This window comes from Oryctolagus cuniculus, chromosome 14, assembly GCF_051225735.1.
Source record: "Oryctolagus cuniculus isolate XC-2025 breed Fujian yellow rabbit chromosome 14, ASM5122573v1, whole genome shotgun sequence".
Lineage (NCBI taxonomy): Eukaryota > Metazoa > Chordata > Mammalia > Lagomorpha > Leporidae > Oryctolagus > Oryctolagus cuniculus.
This window is the reverse complement of record NC_142880.1, coordinates 73,664,807-73,684,055: the sequence shown is the minus strand read 5'-3', so window position 1 is coordinate 73,684,055 and position 19,249 is coordinate 73,664,807. Positions and strand designations below refer to the sequence as shown.

The following is a 19,249-nucleotide window of genomic DNA, read 5'->3' as shown; positions in this document are numbered from 1 at the left end:
TTTAGCATGCTCACTCTAGGGACAGCTCAACTCTCAATGGACCATCCAAGTTACTCATACACGTCTGAACTGGAAACCTCTGTGATGGTGTGAAATTTGTTTACCAAGTGTTAACAAATGTTTTCTAGGGGCTGGCTTGGTGGCACAGTGGGTTAGGCTGCCATATGCAATGCCAGTATACCATACTGGAGCCCCAGTTCAAGTCCTAGCTGCTCCACCTCAGATCCAGCTCCTGCTAATGTGCCTAGGAAGGCAGAAGTTGCTGCCCAGTATTTGGGCCCTGCTACCCATCTGGGCGATTCAGATGGAGTTCCAGACTCCATCTATTGCCAGCCTCCTTCTATTGTGGCCATTTGGGGAATGGACCAGAGGATGAAGATTATCTTTCTCTCTCTCTCTGTCTTCCTCTTCCTGTCTCCCCCTTTGTCTGTCTGTCATTCTGCCTCTTAAATAAATACATCTTAAGAAAAAACTGGTATCTGTAATTCTGTGTACAGCACTTTGGTCAACACTTTTAGGCAAAAAGAACTTTTTCCATTGCATGTACTTTTTGGAATAAATGGCATAAGGGAGACTTTATTTAATAACTTAAAATATTAAGATGTTAAAAGGCTTCCACAAAGTATATAGCCTATTATTGTGTGATGCCCATCAAAAGATGATATCCAACACAGATGATGCTACAACAGTAAATTAACTAGGGTGTTGGGAAGGTGCTAGCATGGATGTGGGTGTGGAATGCAAGTTGTACCTGTTGTTGCTTCCTTAAAGCAGGGTAGCCTACATTGCAGGTAACAGACTTCTGAGATGAAGCAAGCTGGCATGTCACTTCTGTTCCATCAACCTGAAGATAACCAAGGACAAAAAAACGATCCATTAGAGTGCACATACACATTGGAAGGTACAGAGGGATATTTTGGCAATAAGGTTGGTTTCACACTAAAATAGTTTATCATTCCCTAAAATTTGAAAGTCTTGTACTGTCCAGTTTCCAGTATGATTATTATTGCTGATTCTAAAGATAAGCAGCACATCCTACAAGCCAAAGAAGAGCTTTAGTACAGAACTTCTTTCCCAGCAGGAAACTGTAGTTCTTATATTTCAGAAACACAATGAGTTTTAATCCAATATTTAGAAGATTATCTTTAGTACATATCTTTCTCTCAATGTATTTGAAATTTGTGTATTTAAGAGAAGGAAACAAAATCATATCAGTGTTTATATATTTTTAATAATTTAAGTAATCCTTTAGTTTTCTGTTTTTTCTTTTTAAAATAAGAAGTTATCATTTAGCACAGTATGTTTATATTATTTTATTTGTTTGGTGGGGGGTAGAGAGAATGAACAAACTCCATCCACTAGCTCACTCCCCAAATGCCCACAGCAGCCAGAAATGTGTTCTGTTGGGGCCAGGAGCTGGGAGCTCAACCTGGCCATCAGAGACCGAACCCCTGGAGCCACTGCTATTTCCCAAGGTCCGCATTAGCAGGAACCTGGAATCAGGAGCGGGAGCTGGGAGTTGAACCACAGGCTGTTTAAGTACTAAGGTCAGGATTGGTGTCAAACTCTAAATTTATTAAGTTCACTTTAAACTGGATGCAACTATTACTCTCTTAATTGGGAAAATCTCAGCTTTTTCCTTCTCTCCTTTTTTCCCCCCTCCATTGTTGATGCTAGGAGAGGGACCGGGGCACTCATGGTCAAGTGTGTTGCTGGTTTGGTGATCAAGTCAGCACGATGACCTGGCTTTGCTGGAATGCATCCTCTTGGCAGCAGTAAGACATGTGGTTGCAAAGCTCGGGCTGAGCTGTGGGACTTGAGTGTGTCTGAGCAAGTGCACAGCATCTGTGCAGCACGCAGCAGCCACATCACACGGATGGCTCGGGAAGGTGATGGGAGTGTCTGGCTACTGCGGCCAAGTACCCGGGTGAAGGAAAAACTGAACGAGGCTCGAAGCAGAAATGGCCTAGATACAGAGCCAGACCAGGTCCTCGTGTGGTTTAACTAGTTGGCAGTCAAGAGTCAGTAGTGATCATGCTGGGGTTGAATGTGCTGAACAGCTACAGGAACAAGGGGATTTGAGTAAATGTAAGGAAGTCAGGACTTGATAATAAGTAGGAAACCCAATAGCGGCACACATGGGGGCCATCACATACCGGCATGGAAGATGAAGCAAAAAACAAGTTTTCTGAAAAATTAGCAACAATTCTAGTGTTGTATGCACTTTCCTTTTTATTTTTCAGTGTTACTGAAAATGTTAACCGTTTGTTTTGATTGCTGACAATAAAAGGTTGTTCTCTGTTAAAAGCAAAAAAGGAGAAAGAGAAAAAGGAGCCTTAAAGTAAAAAAATAAAAAGGCCAGTATTCCAAAACGTCATGCATTTAAAAAATAAACTCTGGATTATTTGGTATACTGAGAAAATTGCTTAATAAATTATCTGCATATTAAAATGATACTGACAATAAAATAATAAATGCCATGGGATTTTCTTCTTCATTGCTCTTAATGACATTACAGAGACAGGAGCCATCCAAACACAATAATTTTACATTTCTTACTGCTCTACACTTAGGCAGATGGCAGAACCTAAACTTTGCTTTTAAAGTCATTTACTATTATAAATGTTTCTTTGTAGAAGAAACTCCAGAAATATTATTTGAATGAAACAATTTTAGTGTGTCTTTATTTCTACATCTTACATAAGCTTTCAAGTCACACTTACTGGGTAGCTGGCAGCTGCTTGACATTGAGAACCAGATCTGAGATGCAAAGCCCATCACCACCACAGTCTTTGTAGAAAGGGATCTACAAAAGAGGGGGAAATCCTGTACATTTTCTCCTGTGCTAATTACACAAGAATGCATAGCATCATTCCATGTATGCAAAGTTCAAAACCATGCAAGACCAAGCAGTGTTTAGGAACATACACAGGTTGAACAAAGTCATAATGAGAAGCATTGATAAATAAATATAAAATTCAAGATAATGTTTTGACCAGGGGGAACTGGATTACAGTGGATATGATGGGAGTAGCAGAGCTTCCTACATATTGGAGATATTTATTTTCAAGTGGGTGGTGACCATTAGGTATTTGATTTTTATTATTTATCCCTTCAACAAATATTCATTAAACATGAGGTATGCCATGCACTGCTCCAGGGGCTGGAAACTGGGTGAAAAAGACAAAAATTCCTGCTGACATAGAACTTACATACTAGTGAACTCTATACTTCATTTAGAAAATCAAAAACATTTTAAATTTTTATTTATTTTGCAGGCAGACAGAGAGATAGCTCCCATCCCCTGGCTCATTCCCCAAATGTCTACAACAACTGGGGCTGGGAACGAACTCAATCTGGGTCTCCCTACTGGGAAGCTTGATTTGGGAGCAAACCCAGGCTCTCTGATAAGAGGTACAGGTGACACAATGCAGCATCTTACCTGACAGATCAAATACCTCCCTGAAAACTGAATTTAGAGACTGTCTTCAGTATCTTCCAAACATTACTGCAGTGACTGTGAGACACTGTTTGCCAATGAAAACCCAGGAAGGGCAGACCACACTTACACTGAAGACCTTGGCAGTCTCAGAATAGGCTTCCAGGGCAGGGCTAGTGCCCGGGTTTTCCAGACTGATGTCCACATGCAAGTCCAAAGCGTTCACAACGTCAGAGGGCTCCTAAACACACACACACATGCTTGGTCAGTTTATTAGGGTACAACAGCTTTAAAACAAGAACAGGGCCACAAACACGTTTACAATGGAAAACACAGTGAGCCTTCTATTATGTAGAATGCCCTTGTCATGTACGACCAAGTCTCTTACTTCTCTTACAATTCCACTTGTAGCCCCTCCACTATTAAGAAACCTAAAAACACTTAGGTATAGCAAAAATCTGAAAGAAATTCTTAGTTAAGCTCATCACTATATTGATTAACACACAAGCATTACACATATGTAGATAACATTCCAGTTACAATGCTTATAAAATTACTGTCAATATTGTCCTCTTGGTTGTTGGCCAAGTCCTCCTTTTTAAGATTTGTCCATTTAAAAAGCAGAGTATGAGGCCGGCGCCGCGGCTCACTAGGCTAATCCTCCGCCTAGCGGCGCCGGCACACCGGGTTCTAGTCCCGGTTGGGGCGCCGGATTCTGTCCCGGTTGCCCCTCTTCCAGGCCAGCCCTCTGCTGTGGCCAGGGAGTGCAGTGGAGGATGGCCCAGGTGCTTGGGCCCTGCACCCCATGGGAGACCAGGATAAGCACCTGGCTCCTGGCTCCTGCCATCGGATCAGCGCGGTGCGCCGGCCGCAGCGCGCCGGCCGCAGCGGCCATTAGAGGGTGAACCAACGGCAAAGGAAGACCTTTCTCTCTGTCTCTCTCTCTCTCACTGTCCACTCTGCCTGTCAAAAAAAAAAAAAAAAAAAAAAAAAGCAGAGTATGAGAGGAGAGGCAGAGAGACAGGAGACAGGGAGAGGGAGAGAGGGAATCACATTGAGTGTCAGGGACCCCACCACCTGGGCCATTATATGCTGCCTTCCCCCATGCTTTTGTAAGAGCCTGGTTGGAAACAGAACAGCCAGGATTTGAACCTGCATTCTTATATGGAATGCAGACATCACTAGTGGTGGCTTAACCCACTGTACCACAACACTGGACCCAACTATGTCTTTTTTAATATTTATTTATTTTAAAGTTAGAGTTACACAGAGAAAGAAGAGGAGGCAGAGAGGGAGGGAGAGAGGTCTTCCATCCACTGGTCCACTCCCCAATTGTCTGCAACGGCTGGAGCTGCACTGATCCGAAGCCAGGAGCTTCTTCTGGTCTCCCATGTGGTGCAGGGGCCTAAGCACTTGAGCCATCTTCCACTGCTTTCCCAGGCCATAGCAGAGAGCTGGATTGGAAGTGGAGTAGCTGGGACTTGAACCAGCGCTCATATGGGATGCCAGCTCTGCGGGGGGCGGCTTTACCCGCCAGCTCCCCAGCTATGTCTTTCTACTTACTATCATAGGGAGGTTTTTTTTTTTTTTTTTTTTTTTTTTTTTTTTTTTTTTTTGACAGGCAGAGTGGACAGTGAGAGAGAGAGACAGAGAGAAAGGTCTTCCTTTTGCCATTGGTTCACCCTCCAATGGCCGCCACAGCTGGTGCGCTGCGGCCGGCGCACCACACTGATCCAAAGGCAGGAGCCAGGTGCTTATCCTGGTCTCCCATGGGGTGCAGGACCCAAGCACTTGGGCCATCCTCCACTGCACTCCCTGGCCACAGCAGAGAGCTGGCCTGGAAGAGGGGCAACTGGGACAGAATCCGGCGCCCCGACCGGGACTAGAACCCGGTGTGCCGGCGCCGCTAGGTGGAGGATTAGCCTAGTGAGCCGCGGCACCTGCGTATCATAGGGAGTTGCAACGAAATCTCTGGGAAGGAATAGTATGATCTAGAGTGGAAGGTGCCCAGGATATGCTGTCAGTAAGGGACAAGACGACTGTCTTCTTTAGTTGAAAACTGACTCTGTTCCATACAAAACCTTTTCTGTTCTACAGTCGCCTTCTACAAAGGTGATTCCCGTGTCCTAAATTAAACTCCCCAACTCTGGCCCTAGCTGACTGTTCGGAGTTGCACTGCTCCTTGTGCATTTAAGAGGATGCATGCTTCACTCACCAGTCATTAAAGCCAACCCTATCCAGCTCCAAGTCCAACTTTTTCACTTGGACTTTGGTACAGAGGGAGAGGATTTGCAGCCTTGCAGGAGGCACGGGCCCCTTCCGGTTTCTGAGGCTTCCTGTCTAATGAAACCTGTGGGAATGCCAAACTATGCAGTCCTCTTCCAAATCTCTTCCCAGATCCCATCAGGGAAACACAATGTCCACACCAGTGAAAAATCTTAATAATCATATTGCCTCTTCCTGGGAAATGATATGTTCATTTTCACTTAGCCCATTCCCAGGCAGGCCTTACTCCTCTCTTGAGCCCTGTGAGGGCCCTGACCACTTAACAGCTGCTCGACTATGAAGAAAATGTCCTCATCTTGCTGCAGACTTGGCACTTAGGATGGACTTCACTGGTATTTATAGCAAATGGTAAATAGGATTTATTTTTATTAATATCTATTTTTCTTAATATTTTTCATATATATATGACGGAGCTCTTTCAACCTACTGGTTCACTCCTCAAATGGCTATAGCATCCAGGACTGGGCCAGGTTTAAGCCAGGAGCCTAAAATTCCATCCAGGTCTCCCAGTGGGTGACAAGGACTCAAGTACTTGAGCCGTCACCTGCTGTCTCCCAGGATGCATTGGCGGGACTTTAAACAGCACTCTGATATAGGAGTCTTAAAGTGTAATTTTTGTATCATTCATCTACATTGAAAAGAACCGGGGTACCCCACAAACCTGCATATTTCTTGGACCTTCAACTCTGAATTTCTAGTGATGGGGACCCAGAATATGCATTTTATAGGCTATCTAGGCAGTTCTTATGCAGTCTGAACTCTGAGAATTATATTTAGGCAAGTAAATAGTTCTTTTTAAAGTTGTTTCCTGAGAGAAATACACTTTCAAATACCATTATGTGGTTGCTAAGGGGAAACAGTCACATAATTTATAAAATAAATTTCCTGTTGGAAGTTTAACCCCAAGAAGCATTTTTCCTACTTGGAAGATTTTCAAAATCTATGAGAAATATCAAAATTATAGCATAATATTAGAACAAGTAAATTCTACCTCCACCTGATCTACCACCCTTGGTATATATGAAATAATAGAAATTACAACTGGAATGATCATTTTCTTTAAAAAAAAAAAAAAAGATTTGTTCATTTGAGAGGCAGAGTTACAGATAGAGGGAGGGAGAGCCAGAGACAGAGAAGTCTTCCATCCACTGGTTCACTCCCCTAATGGAAGCAACAGCCAGAGCTGGGCCCATCAGAAGCTGGGACCTTCTTCCCCCTCTCCCATGTGGGTGCAGGGGCCCAAGCACTTGGGCCATCTTCCATTGCTTTTCCAGGCCATCAGCAGGGAGCTGGATAGAAAGTAGAGCAGACAAGCATGGAATTGGCACCCATATGGGATGCCAGCACTGCAGGAGGAGGCTTAACCTACTAGGCCACAATGCTGGCCCAAGGAATTATCATTTTCAGTACCTTAAAAATGGGTGAAATTTTCCCTGGTCAGAAAATATCAAAATACAGTACCAACTAAAAGTTGGACCTGTTAAACATTTAAGAAAGTGCTGTTTCTTGATTTTTTAATGTACCTTATTTGTGGCCTTTTTCTCATGAAATTTTACACAAAAATACTACCTTACATATTAATAGACTGACTGCTAATGTTAGCATAAAGGAAACGGGCTTCTTCAAATTAGACAAGAAAGGCATTAAGTCTAGAAGTGCAAGTGTTTGTTAACTCATAATTTTTGTTTTTAGACTTTGACCATTCAGCAATCTTTAAGAGGAAATGAGGTGAACAGAACCCGGAAACCTTACCTGGATGTGAATGATGTGCTCAGAGCAGCTCTGTGCTTGGTTTACTAGCATATTCTTCTGCAGGTACCTCTCATTATTTTCTTTAAATAAGCCTCTGGAGGTTACTCTGGAGGAAAATCCATTTGCATCAAGTGTGATATTATACACAATGGCTACGACAAAAATTACAAAAAAGTCTTACTACAAATGAATTTATAAAGAAGACAATCCCTGATTTATTGTATCTTACTGGACGAAGTCTCTGGCTTCAAGAAAATATAGAAACAGTATTCGCATTGGCAGCTTGTGGACCATGGGTAGCCTCACAGGCCATTTGTAGTTCTAGCCCTGATATGTAGATGACAATGAATATGAAGAAATGTGGTTCAGAGAAATGTGGCTTGTAGAAGAAACTTGGACCTGCCACCGGGAAACTGGATGAACATGGGCCAGTTACTCACTCAAACATTTGCTTCATCATCCATAATGCAGAGAATGGAAAATTCTTGAGTGTCCACCGTCACACTCTCACATGTTATCTTAGTCAAGGTTCACTAAATTTGGACAGTGGATATTGTTATCCTATTTTTCAGATAACAAACTAGAACAAAAGAGGGAAATTAATTCATCCGATTTCACACAGTTAAGGCACTGTCAGAAATAAAATGGAGGTCTTTTTGAAACTACAGCTTGTGTTCAATGCCATTTTAAGGATTAACTTTTTTTTTTTTTTTTTTTTGGACAGGCAGAGTGGACAGAGAGAGAGAGACACAGAGAAAAAGGTCTTCCTTTGCCGTTGGTTCACCCCCCATTGGCCGCCGCGGCCAGTGCACCACGCTGATCCAAAGCCAGGAGCCAGGTGCTTCTCCTGGTCTCCCATGCAGGTGCAGGGCCCAAGCACTTAAGCCATCCTCCACTGCCCTCCCGGGCCACAGCAGAGAGCTGGACTGGAAGAGGGGTGGGACTAGAACCCAGTGTGCTGGCGCCGCAAGTGGAGGATTAGCCTAGTGAGCCGCGGCGCCAGCCAGGATTAACTATTACTGTGGGGAGTAATTTAGATAGTCTAAGGGAACAAGTACTGTGCCTGGCATATTCTAGAAGCTTTCGTGGAGAAAGGCATGAAATATGGTAGCAGAAAAGTTGGAATCAGACAGACTTGACTTAAATGATAAATCCAGGGGCCGGCGCCGTGGCTCACTTGGTTAATCCTCCGCCTGTGGCGCCGGCATCCCATATGGGCACTGGGTTCTAGTCCCGGTTCTCCTCTTCCAGTCCAGCTCTCTGCTGTGGCCCAAGTGCTTGGGCCCCTGCACCCACATGGGAGACCAGAAGGAAGCACCTGGCTCCTGGCTTTGGATAGGTTCAGCGCCGGCCATAGCAGCCATTTGGGGCGTGAACCAACAGAAGGAAGACCTTTCCCTCTGTCTCTCTTTCTAACTCTACCTGTCAAATAAATTTTTTAAAAAAGTAAAAAAGAAAAATCCACAGAGTTCATGAATGAAATCTAACTTTGACAATTTACTTAAATCTTTAAAAAAAAAAAAAAAGAAATAGAGGTTCAGAGAGTTTATTTGAAAGTCAGAGTTACACAGAGAGGAGTCAGAGAGAGAGAGGTCTTCCATCCGATGGTTCACTCCCCAGTTTGCTGCAATGGCTGGAGCTGTGCCGATCCGAAGTCAGGAGCCAGGAGCTTCTTCCGGGTCTCCCATGTGGGTGCAGAGGCCCAAGGACTTGGGCCATCTTCTACTGCTTCCCCACACCGTAGCAGAGAGCTGGATCAGAAGTGGAGCAGCCGGGACTCTAACCAGCATCTATATGGGATGCCGGCACTTCAGGCCAGGGCGTTAACCCGCTGTGCCACAGCGCCAGACCCTGAACCTCTATTTCTTTGTTGATTAAAAAAAATGTCAAGCCAAGGAAGTGAAAAATCAAAAATAAAATAAAATAAAAAACCTGCCAGTAGTCACTATCTGACCTGTTGGAATGATGACCTTTAGCTGCAGCCCACGACCAGTGTGTCCAAATACGAGAAAGAGCATCTGATGCTATTCATAGCATTTACAGCCTCATTCGCAGCTACTCTATCTTATTACTTTTCAGTGTTTTAAATGTTGAATATACTTCCATAACATTAATTCTCCATGTTACGTTTAAGGTATCTACTGGAGATTTTATATCATCTTTCTTGTTTCCTTAAAGAGGCCAGCAAAGATAAATTGACTATAAAAACTTCAAATGAACTAAAAATAGAGGTGAAAGAGAAGCAATGAGGAAATAAAGGCAGGGAGGTGACTGTATAAATAGGACAAAATGTATAAGATTATACTTTTTGGTGTTTTTAAGCAGCTTGGTAAAAATGTTTAGTCTCACAGGCACTTTATTAATTTTTATTGTTATTAATCTTACATTGGAGTGTGCACCTGATGCAATAAATAATTGCAATCATATGCCTTATAAATTCATTTGTCACCACTGTGGAGACAGGATTCATGGCTTATACACTATTATTGCCAGGTCACGGAGTGACAAATGACTATGATCTGGCTTGTTTGTTGGGACCTGAAGGCTCAGAGGATAGATGTTCATTTTAAGAAATCGTGGCAGCCGGCCAACGGAAAGAAAATTGCCTGAAAGTATAATTTTTGAGTGTGCAGAACAGAAGCATTGAAGACCAGTCAAAAAGTAGGAGGAACATGATGTCAGTGCACTCATGCTTCAGGGCCAGAGAAGCTGGCCAGCCAAGCATTTCTGCCAGTGATTGTATTTCCAATTGAATGCAGACTAGCAACTCAGTGTTTGTATGGCAGATTTTGACTTCACAATCATCATTGCTCCGATGGATGTGTGCTATAAGTCAGATCTGTGAATTATGCTGCTTAAAGTTGGGTTTGAACACTTGATAAAAGCCTAAAAATGGGTATAAAAAGTAGCAAAATAAGGAAATTGTGCCAAGATATGACTCAAATTTCTACTTTGTGTTCTTATCCAATTTATTTCTCGCTATGAGTCATGGCAAATAACTTGTCTTTAAGTTTTGGGTTTTGAAATAGGTTTAACTTTTTTTAGCACTTAATTAAAACCCTGTAGGAACCACAGGTTCTGAAGTTGAGAGCCAAAATCTGATGGAAGTGGGATTAGAACCCATAAGACAGCAACGAATGAAAGACAGCATTTAAGTCAACTGTCACTGGGGCAGGGGAGATGAAGGTGGGAGAGAGCACTTAGTGAAGACTCTAGAGAGGATACAGGTCCTTCAGCCATGTCTGGAAAGATGACAGAGACAGAGAGAGAAGATGACAATTCCTGCTGTTTTTTTTTTCCCCAGTGTTTTTCTTTTTTTTTTCTTTTTTTTTTTTAATAGGCAGAGTGGACAGTGAGAGAGAAAGACACAGAGAAAGGTCTTCCTTTGCCGTTGGTTCACCCTCCAATGGCCGCCGCGGGCGGCGTGCTGCGGACGGCGCACCGCGCTGATCTGATGGCAGGAGCCAGGTACTTCTCCTGGTCTCCCATGGGGTGCAGGGCCCAAGCACTTGGGCCATCCTCCACTGCACTCCCTGGCCACAGCAGAGAGCTGGCCTGGAAGAGGGGCAACCGGGACAGAGTCTGGCACCCCACCGGGACTAGAACCCGGTGTGCCCTCAGTGTTTTTCTCACACTCCCATCTGGTGCAATATATTTCAGAATTTTGTTCACCTTTCTGGATTATTTAGAAAATTTAAAATAATGGGTAGAAATTATATATTGCTTTGCATTTTTTTGCTCAATATTTCATGCTCATTAATTCCTCAAGAATAGGAATAACACTTGAAAAATGTGACTGAACATATTCTATCTAGATTATGATATATCCAGAATACGACATACTCATTTAAGAGTAGAGGCAGCCCACTTAGTCTGTGTATGCCTAATGATTAAGTAAGGAAACTGTGGGTAAGAGACAGAGGATGGACTCTTTTTTTTTTTTTTTTTATTTGACAGGTAGAGTTATAGACAGTGAGAGAGAGAGAGAGAGAGAAAGGTCTTCCTTCCATTGGTTCACTCCCCAAATGGTGGCAATGGCCGGCGCCACGCCAATCTGAAGCCAGGAGCCAGGTGCTTCCTTCTGGTCTCCCATGGAGGTGCAGGGTCCCAAGCACTTGGGACATCCTTCCACTACCTTCCCAGGCCACAGCAAAGAACTGGACTGGAAGAGGAGCAACCGGAACTAGAACCCAACACCCATATGGGATGCCGGCACTGCAAGTGGAGGATTAATCAAGTGAGCCACGGCGCCGACCCAGAGGATGGACTCTTGAGAGCCCATGATTATGCCACAGAGATTATAATGTTCAGCAGCAGAATGTCACCTTCTAGAGTTGAGGGGGGAAGATCTAAAACTCTCCATGCCTAATGAACCATTGTAAGGCACTTCAAATGCACAGCAATTTGAGGGTCTACAACTAAAGACCTTAATTCTTTGGGTCTAGAAACCAAAACATAGGTTATATTTAGGACTAAAACTCTGCAAGTAAACCTGTCTCTCTAGACTACAAACCAAAACATAGGTTGGTTATATTTAGGGCTGAAACTCCATAAGCAAACCCATCCCAGTACAGGTTATTTCAGGTCCACGCACCCACTTGACTGTTTGGCCTACTAGGTCTAAACTTCGCACTGAAGCAGAGTTTGAGGAGTATCTGAGCATTCTTGTTCAACAAAGTGATCTTTTCTGGTGTGAATGAAGCTTCCACAGTTACATCAGCAATACTTTGTGACCTGAAAGGCAAATGCAAACAAGTAAGTGGACGTTATTACACAGCACACATATCATAACTTGGAGGACACAGTGCCGAATCTGCTGAATTCTGGCTCTCAGGGACTCACCAGAGTTGAACCACTTGACCAAAAGCACCAACGGACACATCAGTGATGGAATCTCCATTTAAATCTCCATAGCCGTCCAAGGACCTCCCAAAGTACTGGAGATGGCTCCTAAAAGCTCTATCAGATCCTAAGATTTTCTTAACAAAAAAAAAAAAAAAAAAAGCTAGTTTGATATTAATATATTCTCTATCTAGACATTCTCCACATTGTCTTTATTCTCCACAAAATTCCATTGTTTTTCAATTACATCCCATTTCTGTATCACAGTTGAAGCCACACTTTAATCAAGGAAATAGCATGAATCTTTAAAGTTACAGAACAGCACAGAAGAGTGAAAAATCAGTGAACTGGAAATGAACTGAAGCAGGTTCAGGCCTTGGTCCCTGTCTCAGCTGTCTTCCTTCAGGTCTTACTCAAAAGTTGCCTTCTTAGTGAGGCCTCCTTGGTCACATTTTCTACCATCCGATATCTCTCATTCCTGAAATGTTGTTCTCTATTATTTTAGTTTTCTATCTTTCAAAACATTCCAGAGCATTTATCAGTATCTGGAATACTTCATGTTATTTACTCATAAATCTTTTTGTCAATTACCTCTGCCATTAGAAGTCCACAAAATCCACAAAAATCTGATTTTTTTTTTCTGTCCTGTTCTTTACAGAATACTCGGATTCTAGAATAGTACTAGGCACAGAGAAATAATACAGGCTCAAGAAATATTGTTGAGTGAATAAATAAGGTTATGAAATAAAGGGGTGGCCTACACATTACTCCTTAGCTCTAACATGATGATACTAACAGGCAAACCCATCACTGTGTAGCTCATAGATTACCTGCGAGTACTTTGTGTGAATGGTGCTCTGATGACCATGCTGGCCATTGTAGATATACACAGCTCCAGAGTTCTGGTTTTCTAAAGGGGAACCGACAATCACATCATTCAAGCCATCCATGTTGATGTCTGCAAGAGCAGCAATGGCTGAACCAAACCGTGCATTTTCAGTGCCCTCGGGCCCTTCCAGGAGCTGCTGCAGGTCCAAAATGCCCTTGAAAAGGGACGGGAGGGTGAGAGGATGATTAAAGCAAACCGCATGACTGGCATAATTAAAATTCACAGCAACTGATGACCAAGCCAATATTTCAAAATGATAAAAGTGGATAGGGTTTTTAAACTTAGGGTTCAACATACTCAACTTATGAAGAGAATTTTAAATCAGAATTACAGGTCCTAGGATATCTGCTCATAAAACAAGGTGAGATATAATTTTTTTTAAATTTATTTGACAGGTAGAGTTATAGACAGTGAGAGAGAGAGAGACAGAGAGAAAGGTCTTCCTTCCATTGGTTCACTCCCCAAATGGCCGCTACGGCCGGTGCTGCACTGATCCTAAGCCAGGAGCCAGGTGCTTCTTCCTGATCTCACGTGCAGGTGCAGGAGCCCAAACACTTGGGCCATCCTTCACTGCCTTCCCAGGCCACAACAGAGAGCTGGACTGGAAGAGGAGCAACCGGGACCAGTACCCGGAGCCCATATGGAATGCTAGTGCCACAGGTGGAGGATTAACCAAGTGAGCCACGGCACCGGCCTGAGATATAATTCTTCTTACTGGAGCTGAGCAACCGAAATGAAAGCCTTTCCTTTATCTTTTTTCTTTAGTATTAGAATCTTGGCTTGTATCCAAACCTTTAGATGTAAAAATTTTCAGTAAAGATCTACTAATATATTGAGTGAAGTTGAGGTAGACACAAATTCTACCCAAAGGAAAAGACATTACAGAGAAGCAGATACAGGAAGAGAGACAGAGACAGAGAGAGACAGAGAGAGAGAGACAGAGAGAGAGAGACAGAGAGAGAGACAGAGACAGAGACAGAGAGACTGACTTCCATCTGCTGGCTCACTTCCCACATAGCCCCAATGGCTGGGGCTGGGCCAGGCTGAAGCCACATGCTTCTTCTGGGTCTCCCACCTGGGTGGCAGGGCCCCAAGTACTTGGGTCACCTTCTACTGCTTTTCCCAAACCATCAGCATGGAGCGGAAGGGGAGCAGATGGGACTCAAACTGGTGCCCATACGTGATGCCGGCATTACCGACAGCAGCTTTAATCACTATACCACAATGCCAGCCCAATTTATTTAATTTTCAAATCAGTAAACATGCATTTCCCTTATTGTTTACTCAATTACAAATTCTATATAGAGAGATTTACTATATATATACACAACTGTATATTTGTAGTCATAATTTATAGACATAATTGTTTTAGAATAGTATTGTTTGTGTTAAGGGGCGAACTTGAACATGAATTTAAATGAATAAGGCAGGACAAAATATCACAGCTAAAGATAATATTTACTATATTAAGTGAAACTTTTTTCCAACTTTTCTGCTTTATGGTCATCTAATTTTCTATGTCAACCTATGCCTTCAGCTTGATTTTCTTTTCTGCTTTCACTGAGTTTACTGTACTTATATGCAGGGATGTAGAGTTCAATCTACAAACTGGAAAAACTGTGCTTCCCAATGTTAGAATATGCTGCTTTAAGCGTAAGGATTGGAAATCCCATGAGTTGGACATATACTTAAATCTTCCACTAAACAATGGGATTTCATGACAAACTAATGTAAAGAATCTGCGATCATTTTAAAGTTGGCAAAGTGCCTGGTACAATTTGTCTTTTTCACTGTAAAATGGTAATAAGACTGCATTGTCCTGGTATTGTCATGTCTTCACAGCAAAAAAAATAAAATAAAATAAACAAACAACCTGCATGTGATACTTGGGAAATACACAAATGTTTGTGTGTGTCTGAATACACTTTTTAAAATCATTGTGGCATAGTGGATAAAGCAGCCACCTGTGAAACTGGCATCTCATATCGAAACCAGTTCGAATTCCAGCTGCTCCACTTCCCATCCAGCTCCCTGCTAATGTTCCTGGGAAAGCAGCAGAAGACAGCCCAAGTGCTTGGGCCTCTGCACCCATGTGGGAGAGTTGGAAGAGGCTCCCGACTTTTCCAATCATCTGGGGAGTGAACCAGTGAATGGAGGAAGAGAACCCTTCTGTCTCTCTAACTCTTTCAAATAAAATCTTTAAAGAAAATCATGTGAATTTATAATGACCATTTGAATAGAACATGTTTTCAAAGATCTCTCATAGAAAATGAAAGTACGCTATGCATTACACTTGAGTTGCTACTTAATGTGATTTTAAAAATTACAACTTAATGTGACATCCTTAAAAACAGTAAAGCACATATATGCAAATGAATGGTCACTGAATAATAACTTTTCTTTGAAAATGCATATTAACTTTATTTATCAGTATTAAAGCATATTAAGAACTTTTTACCTTTTTGATAGTAAACAGGTAGACTCTTCCTTCCTCTTTCTTTAGATCATTCATGTACGTTGGTGCACCTACCAAGAGCACATCTGTGGTGGTGTCTTTATCCACATCAACCGAACACAGCACACTCCCAAAGTAGGAACCAATCTGGAGCAATATAAACAACAGCAGCCTCAGGATTCCTGGGACTCAGACTCCTACTAACATGCTGAACTTTTATTTGCTTATTCAACACGCAAAAATTGAATGTTTACTACCTGCAAGGGGCTAGGAACACAAGGATGGTCAGCATAGTCTGTTAGCTCAGGATATATCACTGCCTAACCCTTGGTTCTTAGACTTCAGTGTGCACAAGAGTCACCAAGAAAGTGTCTTTAAAATGAAGATCCCCGATTTCTAGTTCCAAAGAGTCTAGTACGATGGCTAGGGTGTGATCCAGGAAGCAGCAGTTTAAACAAGCACTCCAGATGTTCTTGATGCCAGTGGGCCAAAGACACATTTAGGAGAGAAACCCTTAGTAGCTATGCAAGGTATGTTGTAGGGCAGAGCAGGAGAGGTAGAGACAGAGGCAGTGTCTGTGTGAGACAAACAATTGTGTCTCCATGGCAAAATGTACTGTGATAGAGACAAGTCCCAGATCTGAGTAATCCGAGTGCAGTGGAGGTAGGAGACTTAAAAAGCTAAAGTATTATCGGAATCACATCTTAAACAGGACCAGGGGTTTTGCAGGTAGAGAGGGAAGGGAAAGCATGAATGACATAAGCATCCATGGCATGGTCTGGGACAGATAAGTAGTTGATGGACAAACTGGATGGAAGACAAAATGGGAATAAAATAAAATGAAGTTGAGAATTTGAATGTTCATCCCATTCAACAATGTGAATGCCTAAGAGAACACCTCTAAAGGATTTAGAAAAGAATAAAGAAATTGCTTTTTCCATAACTTTCATTTTTCTCAAGACAAAAACACCCTTCTTTAAAACATTAAATGGGACGGAAAAGGTATGGGATTATTTTTGAGGTCAAAGAGCTCAGAAAATCCAGTAGCAACAGTGAGATCAGTCACAGAGAAATCTGTGGTCAGTTTCTCTGACTGAAGGAAGGGTAACACTTTCTGTATGTTGTCAGGGATCAGGGATGCCCATTTCCACTATGTGCCAAGCCCAGGAGAAAAAACTGCTCTATAAGGAATGAGCAAGCAATTGGCGGCTCTTGACAGTAGCAACAGACCTCTGGTGTGGGGGTCCACAGCTGGAATTCATCACAGGGTCTGACTACCAAGCCACCACTCATCAGTAGAAAGCAGCAGAGAAGAGAGTTCTTTAACTTGCAGAAACATCAGAACCAACAGGACGCCTGGACAGGCTCCTGTGTGGAAACGCTCAGTCCTTACATTGCTATACTGCTCCCTTCTCATCCCTCCTCCAGCACTTGGCTCCCTGGGAGGACTTGCCTACGAAGCAGTGCCTGCCATCATGACTAAATGCCCATGCATTATTAACCTGGGCAGTCAAAAGTATGGGCAGATGTAATCCACAAGGAGGCTCTGAGGCCAAATAGGATGGGTTTTACTGACAACTCAGTCCCATTAAAGCCATGCTGTGTGACCTCGTAAGAGACCTAAACTCTTAGTTACCTGTCTGAAGAGAATGGTGGCTCTTCTTAGTATTGTGAAGATTTATGGGATCTCACAGAGCCAGTCCCAGAGTAGGCACATAATAAATGTTCCCATTTCTACCCACTCAACTCCCCACCTGCCTCAGTTGTCCATGAAACTAATTTCACCAACCGTGTAGTGGCATTTACCTGGTCACCTCTGTGAGTCTGAATAACCGTGACATTGCCGTTCTCATTCACGCTGTAGAGCACTATCTGGCCAGTGTAATTTGCCCGAGGAGCACCAGCAACAAAATGGATACTTTGTTCAGTAGAAATTGCAGCCACAGAGTAACCTAGGAGAGAGAGAGAGGACCAAGGATCATCTCAGCCAGATGAGGCCTGCGCAGCTAGTAGACACGATCAGAGGTTCCTTTGTGTTAGGTATGATGCTAGTGCCCATGAATGTATCACCGAGGATACATCTTTTCTAAAATGAACTGTACCCTTGTCCTTTACCATTGCCCTGTGTGGGTGAAGCCTCTACCAACAAAGCTATCTCTAGGTTCTGGGTTGTCCTTATTAGCTGCCTGTGAACTTGGAATCCAATATATATTTCTAGAATGAATACATTAATTTAAAAGGTAATGCTGTATAATGGAAACAATACAGTGCTTGGAATTAGACAGTCCCAAGTTCAAGTTTGGGATTCACTACTTACTAGATTAACAGTAGACAAGTTATTAACTTCACTGTCTCTCAAAAGTATAATGGCCCTCAGTGGGTTGTTGGAAGGATTTCAATGTTTGTGTAGACAGAATAGCTAGCTTAGGCACTGTCCCATGAAAGGTGCTAAAAAAAAAAAATCAGTGACTGCTTATTATGTGGAAAAAAAACCACTAAGAATTCTAAAATAATACAATATTGCCACTTTTATAAGTAGTAATGACTTCTAGGGATGATTTCCATTTTGGAGAAACACAATCATGCTCTAGGAATTATTTAACTGATGGAAAAGCCAGAAGAGATCAGTGATTCTAACATGATGTTTCAGTAAGTAATATGGATTTAGGCCTCATTAGCAGAAGGTAAAAAATATATATGATTAATAAATATGTTCCACAGGGGCTTGCATCATAGAGGGTTAAGCCACCACTTGCAATGCTAGTATCCCATTTGGGTACTGATTCAGGTCCCAGCTGCTTCACTTTTGATCCAGCTCTCTGCTAATGCACTAGCAGATGGCCCTGATGCTTGGGTCACTGCACCCATGTAGGAGACCTGGAAGGAGTTCCAGGCTCCTGGCCTTGGCCTGGCCCAGCCCTGGTCATTGCAGCCAATTGGGGAGTGAACCCCTCTCTGTAACTGCCTTTCAAATTAATACGTATTTATTTATAAATAAATGTTTATTTGAAATAGAGTGAGAAAGAGAGAGCATATGCGCTTCCCATCCACTGGTTCACCCCCCCCCCCAAAAAAAAAAGATGCTCTCAACAGCCAAGGATGGATCAGGCAGGAGTCAAGAATTCCATTCTGCCTTTCCCATATGCATGGCAGGCACTCAGGTACTTAGCCATCAGCTGCTGCCTCCCAGGGCATGCATTTGTAGGATGATGATAGCTCAGAAGTTTTGCTGAACTGACTCTGAGCTTCAACTAGGAGCTGGTCTAAAGGAAGCCAAATGTTGCTGTGCCTTACCTAAATATGAACTGTGATTTCTGTCTTGCAGAATTTGGTCAAAGGCTTGCTTAGGAAAGATCAAATGTCCACGAGATGTTTCCTGGACAACAGTCCCGCTCCAGCCAAAAGCTCCTACTGCACCTAGCATCAGAGTATCCTGAAATAGTTGAAAATAAAGATAATTAAGACAAATAACATTTAAAGCATAAGGTTGTTAGGTAAGCAAAACATTGGAATAATTTATCTAGATTTAGGGAAAATACTAAACATGATGAAGGGAAATATACAAATGTATATCGGTATTTCACAG

At 42.6% G+C, this 19,249-nt stretch overlaps 1 protein-coding gene across 1 annotated transcript in view; it reads right to left on the bottom strand.

The window, feature by feature from the left end:
- The window catches only part of ITGA2 (integrin subunit alpha 2), a 118,175-nt gene that overhangs the window by 21,368 nt on the left and 77,558 nt on the right, over positions 1 to 19,249 (bottom strand). The window contains exons 11-21 of the mRNA XM_008262194.5: positions 18,958 to 19,096; positions 17,470 to 17,615; positions 15,667 to 15,810; positions 13,150 to 13,362; positions 12,320 to 12,456; positions 12,072 to 12,211; positions 7,478 to 7,629; positions 3,570 to 3,680; positions 2,724 to 2,806; positions 2,157 to 2,298; positions 752 to 844 (exon numbers count right to left, since the gene is read on the bottom strand). Coding sequence (XP_008260416.4) covers positions 752 to 844; positions 2,157 to 2,298; positions 2,724 to 2,806; positions 3,570 to 3,680; positions 7,478 to 7,629; positions 12,072 to 12,211; positions 12,320 to 12,456; positions 13,150 to 13,362; positions 15,667 to 15,810; positions 17,470 to 17,615; positions 18,958 to 19,096 — 1,500 coding nt within the window. The remainder of the gene's footprint in view (positions 1 to 751; positions 845 to 2,156; positions 2,299 to 2,723; positions 2,807 to 3,569; positions 3,681 to 7,477; positions 7,630 to 12,071; positions 12,212 to 12,319; positions 12,457 to 13,149; positions 13,363 to 15,666; positions 15,811 to 17,469; positions 17,616 to 18,957; positions 19,097 to 19,249) is intronic.